A 10,637-nucleotide genomic window follows, 5' to 3' on the forward strand; every position below is an offset into this window, starting at 1 on the left:
CTGTATCAAAGTCTCATGACTGTAATTTCATGCTAACACCTCAATTTCAGGGAAGCAGAGACAATATTCTACCTGAGCATGTTCTGAATGAGATCCTTATTTGTTGGCAAGCTCTGATAATCCACCTCATTAGCTTTTGCCACTCTATAAATTTATGTCTGGTTGTATCGTAGCCAGTCAAAATGTAAGGGGGGGCCATGGCCTCCCACTGGGAATCACCACTGTGGCTATAAAGCTCTGCCAAGAGATGTTGGAGTAGGGGATATGGTCCCTTAATTGAAAGGGGAAAAACAAGTTTCCATTGTTATGCATAATAACAAACTGTCCAAAAGTTTTTAAATTTAAAAAAAAAAATCATCCCAGCTGCACAGAATCAACCTCAACCAACCAAAGAATATTAGCAAAAGCTGACAAAGAATGAACCAGAATGTTGTCAATGTCTGCTACTCCACCTCTTTTGCTTTTGCCACTCCTCTTTAAATTTCTGTCTGGCTGCACAGTAGCGCCAAAAGAAAACGTTTATAACGGTGTCCGGGCCAAGAAAAAATATTTTCTTGGCCTTGACACCCAAGAGGGCACTGCCAAGAAAAAAAAACACAACAACAACAAAAAATATATTGATAGGTTTATTTTAATTCCTATCTAGCAAGGATTCAGACCAGTCGTGATTGTCTTTTCTGCAGAATAGGAGGGAAGATCCGAGACGCGACAAATCGCTGTAAAACACTGTCTGGGATCAACTCTGCCAGATCTTTCTCTGCATTTGGCTTTATTAGAAAATACAAGGAAGGAGGTTGGGCCTTCTCACATAGTCACACAAAGAATTTGACCAATGACCTTTTTCTACAGGGTGCTCTGAAACCTTCTGTGGCCATGCCCTTAAAAGGGCATGGCTGACCACAACTAATCAGTTACAGATGGAAGCTGATACCACAGGAATGTGCAAAGTCCCTAGCCTCCAGGCAAACAACCTACAAATGGTTAATAGTATTTCACAGAAGAAAAGAAGTCAAGTAACATCAAATAATAATATGAAAACATAACCTTTCAAATAAACTCACAAGTAAATGAACTTAGATAATTATTCTAACATATATATATAATACTAATATAATTTTATTAATTAAATTATTTATTAATTCACATATTTATTTTGTATTTATTCATTTCTTGGGTTTTACATTTGCTTTTATTTTTTCAAGAGGGGGCCATGGCCTCCAGCTGGCCCCCTTTCGGGAGCGCCACTGTGGTTAGTAAGCTGGATAAAGAGATGTTGAAGTAGGGGATATGATCCCTTGATCATAATAAAATAAACAAAACAAAAACAGCTTGTTGCCATGGTTACGCATTATAGCAAACCGTCCTGAGTTAAAATCATTCCTGCTGCACAGAGTGGATAATTGTCCAAATCTGCAATGACTCAACTAAACAATACGAACAAAAGTTGACGTTTCCAGAAGAATAATCAGAACTTTTACACCATTTCAAACGGATCTGTCTTTTTTTTTTCCAGCATCTGTCGGCGGGGCTGCAGCTGCGTCTCCAGGCCATCCAGAACCGGGTGAACCACCAGTGCCTGCAGGGCCAGACGTCCGGGGCACCGCCATTCGCACTGCGCAAATGGCTACAGTGCACCCAGTTCAAGATGGCGCAGGTGGAGATCCAGTCGTCGGAGGCGGCGTCGCAGTTCTACCCCATGTGACCTATCGGCATGCCGCGGTTGAACCATGTGACCAAAAATCCAACAAAACGGGATCCACTGATACTGTGCTGGATTAATTTTCAGAAGGAAGCATACTTGTACAGCAAATCGTTGCTATTTTAAAGTAGTTACTGTAAAAGTGGTGATTAAAAGTTGGATAAATGTTTTTATTTTGTGCCTAAGAAGGACGACTGTGAAAACTTTCCATTGTTGCTAAAAAGCAAAAGCTTCTGACTCTGTTAAGGTAAATCAAGTTTACAGATTGACCTTTTAGTTTTTGAAGATTTAATTTATGGATTATCTGGATTTTTTTTTTTTTTTCAACCAGTGCTCTCCTTTGGGTTTCTATAGATCAGATGGGCGGCCATCTTGCTTTTAAGCTTCTATTTACTTAGACTTTGAATTAAAGTTAACTCTACAGCTGAATATTAGGGCCTGGTTACAATTTTTTTGTGTGTGTTTACATCATAATTTTACAAAAATATAGTAATTCAAAAATAGAGCTGAAATAATACAAGAAAATAATATCACACTGCAAAAATGCAAAATATTACCAAGTATTTTTGTTTAGTTTCTAGTGCGAATATTTTGGTAAACTTGAAATGAGACTAAACTTAAAGTAACTTTTCTGCAAGGTTTACTGGCTTGTTTTAAGTCAATAATTCTTGAATATTGATAAAAAGTACAAATTAACTGGCAGATTATTTAACTATAACATGAGGAAAATGTATTATTAAGAAAAAATGCTTGTAAAAGTAGCAGTTCTTTTATATGCAAGAATTATTGACTTAAAACAATATATATCTTGCTGAAAAGTTACTTACGAGTTAATTTGTCCTATTTCAAGTGTAATGAGATACTTTTACTAGAAACTCGACCAAACATACTTGGTAAGATTATGTTTATTTACAGTGTAGTGTAAGAGAATAAAGTAATAATTTTATGGGAACTCCCACATGCAAAACAAAAACTTAAATTGAGGAAAGCTGAACATCTTGTGAAGTTATACTTTGTTTTAATTCATTTTTAACATAAATATTTATTTTTTAACACACTGGCATCAAATTGTTAGCAGCAGCAGGACTTTTAAACGGCGTTTACTTCAAATAAAGAACGACACACACTGATGACTCGACTTTTTTTCTAGTCATTTTAAGAAGTTTTTGGGTCTTTTTTCTGCTAATATGATTAAATTCTTGTAATTTAACAAAAAATCTCGTAGCCTGACTCTAATACACCGTTGTACAACTCACAGAATGGATGATTGAAATAAAAGCCACTTTTTGAAAGTATTGTCTGTCATTAGTGATTTCTTTTTGTAATAATATGACTATTTTTGAAATGACTTTATTATTACGAGTAAATTCTGGTATTTTCAACTTTATTTCTGTAATGTGACTTTATTCTCATTTTATTTCAACTTTATTCTCATTATTTCTGTAAACTTTGACTTTATAATCAGACAACTTTATTCTCGTACACTGTCCTCTAATAATTACAATTTCAACTTTGTTTCTATAACATTACAACTTTATTCTCGCATTATTTCAACTTTATTAATGTAATGTTATTTTATTCTTGTAATATTGACTTTTAGTTTTTTACTGTATTCTCGTGTTCTATACCTTGTATTACTTTATTCTCATAATATTATTACTTTATTCGTACTTCAACTTTATTCTTGTAATGCTACAACTTTTTTCTAGTATATTATTATCAGACGACTTTATTCTCATTATTTTGACTTTATTCTTGTACAACTATTCTGAAATAATTACGACTTCATTTCCGTATTTCAACTTTATTATTGTAATACTACAACTTCATTCACATAATTGTATCTTATTTTTTTATTTCTTGTTAGTATGGTCCTAATACTCTGTTTTACTTTTTTACTTCTAGAAAATAAAGCAAGAAAAAAATCGATTAAAATCGGAAATTGCATCTGATATTATTATTTATTTATTTTTTTTCATTTTTAACCCACATCCTTGTCGCTTCATTTTCAGGCTGGATATTAAACTTTTTTTTTTTTTTCTAAACAGAGTATCATTTTGTTTGAATCGCCATCCTCATCCTCCTCTTCCTCCTGCTGGAAAATTCAAATGTGACATTCAGCCCCTTTGATGTCCTCGCAGTCGTGGGAAATGTCCAGTTTACCATAATGAAGGTGCGATTAAATCAGCTCAGGCGCCTGCAGGATATATAAAAAAACAAAACAAAAAAAATCCCTGACACGGCGGGCAGAAAGTCTGAGATGCTTGTCGGACTGTCAGTCACGCTGCCTTCCGCCATCAGCGCTCAGATCGATCAGAGGCCGATCGGGCCACAGCAGCAGCGGCTCGTAACTCGATAACACGGAGCCAGACATTGGAGGTAAACAAGAACATTTGGGTTGTTCCCCACTCCCAACCTTACCTGCTCCACCCTGGCAGCAGCAAAACAGATTGGCCCCGCGCATATGCCACGCAAACACAATTACCTTTTGGACTAATGAGGTTTGTTGTGATTAAGCATTGTTGCGGGGTCTAACTTTGTTACCGCAAAGCCCTTGTCTGAGAATAACAGATGACATGACAGCAGGGCTAGAAAGCGGAGCAGAGCATTAATCTTTGTTTTCATCTTCATCCTTGCTGCAAAGATTTCATTATCGAGCTTTAAGATGAATTATATGGGATGAAATAAAGACCCTTTTTCTCTGGCTAAAACTGAACTTTTTTTAGTCCATTTATGTTTGTTAAAACCAGAGTTGGGTCGTAGCTGAGTTACTTTTACTTGAATAACATTTTGAGAACGCTATACTTTTTACTTTTACTTGAGTAATTTTATCATAAAGTATCGCTACTCTTGCTTGAGTAAAATCTGTGCAAAAAAAACCCAAGAAACTTTAACTGTTGCTGCGTCTATAGGTCATGTATTTTTACTCAAGTTAGAGTAGAGATACTTCATTTAAAAAGTATTACAAAAGTATAACTACCAAAGAAAAAAAATCCAAAAAAATACTCGAGTAAATTGAACTTGAGTAACTTGATCAAGTAACTCTAGAGTTGGGTAGTAACTAGTTACATTTACTTTGTTACATTTACTTGAGTAACATTTTGGGGGAAAAAGTACTTGAGTACGCTGTACTTTTTACTTTTAATTGAGTAACTTTATTATGAAGTATTGCTACTCTTGAGTAAAATTTGTGAAAAATCAAGAAACTTTAACTTTAACTGTTGGTGCGTCTATAGGTCATGTATTTTTACTCAAGTTAGAGTAGCGATAATTCATTAAAAAGTGTTATAAAAGTATAACTACCCCAAGAAATTCTAAAAAGTTATTCAAGTAAATTGAACTTGAGTAACTTGATCAAATAACTGTAGAGTTGGGCAGTAACTAGTTACATTTACTTGAGTAACGTTTTGGGGGGAAAAGTACTTGAGTACTTCTTACTTTTGTTGAAACCAGAGTTGGGGTAGTAGCTACTTAAATTTACTCAGTTACAACTTTTCTGTAAATATGTACTGGAGAACGTTATACTTTTTACTTTTACTTGAGTAATTTTATCATAAAGTATCGCTACTCTTGCTTGAGTAAAATTTGTGCAAAAAAAACTTAAACTTAAACTGTTGGTGCGTCTGCAGGTCATGCATTTTTACTCAAGTTAGAGTAGAGATACTTCATCCGGGAGGGACTCAGAGTAGAGCCGCTGCTCCTTCACATCGAGAGGAGCCAGTTGAGGTGGCTCGGGCATCTGGTCAGGATGCCTCCTGGACGCCTCCCTGGTGAGGCGTTCCGGGCACGTCCCACCGGGAGGAGGCCCCGGGGAAGACCCAGGACACGCTGGAGGGACTATGTCTCTCGGCTGGCCTGGGAACGCCTCGGGATTCCCCCGGAGGAGCTAGAAGAAGTGGCTGGGGAGAGGGAAGTCTGGGCCTCCCTTCTGAAGCTGCTACCCCCGCGACCCGACCTCGGATAAGCGGAAGAAGATGGATGGATGGATGGATACTTCATTTAAAAAGTATTGCAAAAGTATAACTACTCAAAGAATTTTTTTTCCAAAACGTTACTCAAGTAAATGTAACAAGTTACAACCCAACTCATATTAAATAACAGAGTTGGGTTGTAGCAAGTTATTTACTTGAGTAACCTTTTGGAAACGATGTACTATTAGGAGTATTTTTACTACCCTGTAGTTTTTACTTTTGAGTAATTTTATTATGAAATGTCGTTACTTTTGAGCAAAATTTGCGCACAAACAAGAAACTTTACTCTTAATTAAACTGTAGATAACTCTGTATATAAAGCATTTATGTTATTTTCTTTATTCAGTGAAGTTACGGTAGAGTGTCCAGAAATTTTACTCAAGTAAAAGTAAAACGTAGCCGTACAAGAAATGACTAAAGTTAGAGTAAAAAGAATTTGGTAAAAGTACTAAGTAAAGATCAAATTATCAATCATTTAATATTTAATTAAAAGTGAACATTTTGGTATTTAAATTACAATAATTCATATAAGTAACCAAATTATTGTTACTTATGTACAAAATTATTATATAACAAAATAGGCAAAATCAGGCATATGAAAAATTTTTCCAAATCAGTTTCTTTCAATAAAAACTTTAGAAACTTTAATAAAAACTGCAGGTGTCTGTTTCTGGTGAATTTTTGGTTAAAACATGTTTGTTTTTCATTCAGTGGGTAGAAAATCCAGAAATTTTACTCAAGTAAAAAATACTTCATAATAAAATTACTGAAGTAAAAGTAAAAAGTACAGCTCAGTAAAAAATACTCATGGAAGTCCATTGGTAGAAAGTTACTCAAGTAAATGTAACTGAGTAAATGTAACTACTATGAAAACATGTTGCTGTAGTGCTACTCTTACTTGAGTACAATTTTTGAATGACAGTGTGACTAATAAACATGGACAAACAAAATCCAAAGTCCACACACACACACACACACACACGCACACACACACACCTACACACCCACACTCCACTGTGACCTGCTGAATCAGACTGCAGAGTCTCATCAGTCCTGCTCATCAAAGCGCCTCTCTCCTGCTGCGCCCCCTGCGTGGGTTACCGCGTTTTCAAGTGATGATGGATGCAGGTGTGTACGTGCATGAGTCCGCCGCTCGTGCACAGGTGTGTGCGCGGGTTTAATCAAGCCCCCCCTTTGCTCCGGGGTTGCATCTGTCAGCCACTGCCACCGTTGTGATCGTTTGAACTCGCAGGCCCTTTTCCGACAGAGCGCCTCTCTCTCATTAGCAGCAGCTTATGCAATCAGAGTCCCACAGGTATCCAGCTCGCTCCCCGCCCCGCCCTGCCGCCTCCTGTAGGTCCAGATGGGAGGCTGACCCGATGAGCCGGCAGCTGGAGGCACCGAGCTGGGGTAATTAACGCCGGCAGACAGAGGTGTGTGACGGTCCTTAGACGTTGTAAAGGTCAGTTTTGCTCCGGAAACAGGTGGAGCATTGTAGTAATCGATTATTCTGACGATTAATCGAGATTAAATATTCTGCAGATTTTTAATTTAAGACTTAAGCCCTATATGCACAATATTAGAAATAAATAAATAATTAAATTAGTTAAAAAAGAAGAAAATAATAATTTTATTGTCTAAAATGCAATAATATAATAAACAATAAAATGAAGAACAAATAAAAGTAACACATAGCAAACAAAATAAATAAAATTATGAGAATAAAGTTGTAGGAGATTGAAGTCATAAAATGAAAATATAGTAATAACTTTTCGAGAATGAAGTTGTAATATTACGACTTTATTCTATTATTTCAACTTTATTCTTGTGATTTTATGATTTTATTCTTGTATTATTTTGACTTTATTCTCACACAACTTTATTTTTGTCATATTCTGACTTTATTCTCATATGACTTTATTCTCCTAATTGTATGACAATATCATCATAATTTATTTATTTTTTATCTTCTTAGCATGGGTCCATGCTAAGTTCCTTTGTGTACGCTCAATTATTTATAGCAAAGGATGCATCTACAGCTAAAAAGATACCTTTAACATCAATATGTAAAAAGTCCAGCCCTTTAATCTGTTGATTATTGATAGGATACTTAATAATTGGATAGCATGAGAAGGTAAAACTATTCATGCACCTGAGTTCTAGGTAGAAATGTAAAACTTATATATTTTTGCACAGTTTTGGTTTAATTACTTCTCTAAATATGTTCTCCTTTCAGCAAATTGCCTTTTTTAGAATTGTGTTCATGATTAATCGATTACTAAATTAGTAATTAGACGATAATTTTAATAATTGATTAATCACGATTAATCGTTTCAGCCCTTGGTTAAAGAATGTACATTTCAAAGAGTCTACATGCGCTCTCTGCACTGAAGTGCCCTTTGAGAGCCTTGAAAATTTGTTGAGGCGGTTACAAACCCTGGTACCCCCTGCTGAGCGCTGTCACTTTGCTTTTATTACAGTCAAATCCACAGCTCCCTGGCTGGACAATGCATGAATGTTTAAATTGCTCACAGTGTCCACTGGCATCACCATCAACCCCCATCGAAAGCAGGGAAGGCAGAGTACTCTATAGCTCCTCTTTCGCATTTTAATTCATCGGCATTACTCTTCACTGGTCTTGTCCATCAGACAGGTCTGATCTGTGCTTGTTTTGCACCGCGAGCTACAGTTCATGTACACTTAGCGTAAAAAAATTTAAAATTTGTGTTTAGTCTGTCCATTTTTAAAATAACAATGCTTCTTTACAATACAGTTGGAAAGATTGTTTATTTCCCCTTAAATGTTGCCACATTTCTAAGGAAAGTTGTCCCAGAGAAAACTTTTCAAAACTTCTCTGTTAATGTCAAACAGCTTATTTTCCTGCTGACTTTTGTTTGGAGCCATTTATTGGAATGAATGATGAAAATATAAAAACAAGCAGACATACTTTCTACTTAATAATATATTCTAGGGTGCAAGTTGTCGCTTAATTACTTCATCTATCTAATTCTAAAGTTGACTGAATCAACTAACGGTTCAGTAGAAAGCGGCGATTTTCATGAATTTTCTCTTATATCAAGAGGATCGACCGTCTTTTCATAATATGCTGAATTTTAAAAAAAATCTAAAATCGTTAAGTTTTAACATTATTTTGTGTCAGCTGCACTAAATAGCCTACCGACTGAATAAACAGAAGAAAAAAAAAATTCTCCGCTTTTCTGTCATAACATCCTCGTCTTTGTTGCACATCAGTAATTTTTGACTGAGAAGTTCATGCTACTTCGTGATGCAGTTCGGCTGAATGAAGCGCTATTAAGGTGAAACTTAAGGAACTTGTCGGGTGTTTATATTTTAAAACAGAACCGCATAAAGTGTATTTTATATCCCAAACTGAACTCCATTTTGACCGTTTCTCTGTTCCAGTCCGCAATGGTCCAGCCGCCATCTTTGTTTATGTATCCGTCCCGCTTAAGGGTGACCAGCGGCGCCCTCTGCTGGATGGCGGCCAAACTACAACACTAAAAAGAGTCTCTAAACGGACGTTATTAGAAAATCCATCGAAACTAATTGTAATCTGATTAACATTAATCGATATTTAATCGGAAATGGATTAATAGTTTTAATCCGTACTCTCTAAAAGGGAAGATAAAGGAAAATGAATGAATATCAGCTTCTATCCAATGAGGGCAAGCTTTGTTTTTCCGGTGAGACAGATGCTATCCCACAGCATTACACTGCCTTCACCAGCAGCTGTTAGGCTTTGATAGAAAGGACAACCCTGCAGCTGAACCCACAAATGCAACAAATGTTGCACCAACAGTATAAAATCTATAGCCAAGAAGCATTTTTTCAACAAGAAAACTGTAAAATTTACTTAATTTTTTAATGTTTATATGGTCAACCTCTTTGAGATGTTTTTTCTTTTTCTTTTTTTTTGTTTAGATTTTTCTGATATACACACAATCGTTAATGAAATCCTGACTGATCATGTAAGTTTTCTGTGTATTAAAACCCCCCAGTACTGGTCTGGTAGATAAGGTTCATTAAAGATGCAATGTGTGAGACAGACTGGGGGCATGTCCTCCACTGTGTGTGTGTGTGTGTGTGTGTGTGCAAAGTGGACTAAAACAATGTCTAGTCTGTCATTTTATCACATGCCGACTCGTTCGCTTTCCTCTGAGCAACTAAAAACGAATCTGCAAGTTTTTCCACGTTGTTATTTACAGTTTTATTTACAACTCAGCAGTGTCACTGCTGAAAAACTCAGCAGTGAGATCAAGTTTTGCACATATTTTTTTTTTATCTGTCATAATGCACAAATTTTGTGTGTACTATTGATTGCCATATATACATTAATGGCTTGCTCCATCAACATGACAACATTTACATGGATCTAAATGGTAGCACATTGAGAATTACTATGTATAAACGTCTGAGCCGTTACACTGTACATGAATCAACAGTCCAGAAGGCAGATATTTAAATATCAATATTTACATTCATGCATCCATCATTTTTCTCATATAGGTACATGGTAGGGTATACTGTTAGCTAATACTTGTGCATGGTTACATGCAAGCATGTGTTTAATTTTTTTTTTCTTCTTTTCTTCCAAAATTCAACAGTTTAGCCAATATCTATGCATCTCTGACATTCACAGACTCTTATCTCAAAGCCCTCATCTGCATGCACACTCGCATACAGACAGATACTCACATCCAAACGCATTCACACTCACATGCATGGACACACGCTGCTTTAACGTTGAAAAAGAAAAAGCAGAGCCGTTGTGTTTTTCCACTGAAGATGTGGAGGATGGCTGTGACAGCACTGAGTCACAATCCTCCCTGCTGTGGAAATCCTCAGTGCAACCTGATCCTGTTGCTATTGGATAAGTCTTCAGCCACAAAGTCAGCCCAGCACTCACATCCCCTGTTTCTGTAACTACAGGCAAAGCTCAGTGTAAG

The 10,637-nt window shown here is 36.2% G+C and overlaps 1 protein-coding gene across 9 annotated transcripts in view; it reads left to right on the forward strand.

Annotated features, from left to right (window-relative positions):
• Positions 1-2,268, forward strand: part of unc79 (unc-79 homolog, NALCN channel complex subunit) — a 64,592-nt gene extending 62,324 nt beyond the window's left edge. For 7 of the 9 annotated variants that reach the window (XM_032547327.1, XM_032547322.1, XM_032547320.1 and 4 more), the window contains one exon: positions 1,514-2,267. In XM_032547327.1, the coding sequence (XP_032403218.1) occupies positions 1,514-1,702 (189 nt within the window). In that variant the 3' untranslated portion in view covers positions 1,703-2,267. Of the gene's footprint in view, positions 1-1,513 lie in introns of all 9 variants that reach the window. The other 2 variants (XM_032547323.1, XM_032547329.1) reach the window with 2 other exon arrangements.
• Positions 2,269-10,637: the final 8,369 nt, after the last annotated feature.

Source organism: Xiphophorus hellerii, chromosome 19, assembly GCF_003331165.1.
Source record: "Xiphophorus hellerii strain 12219 chromosome 19, Xiphophorus_hellerii-4.1, whole genome shotgun sequence".
Taxonomy (NCBI): Eukaryota; Metazoa; Chordata; class Actinopteri; order Cyprinodontiformes; family Poeciliidae; genus Xiphophorus; species Xiphophorus hellerii.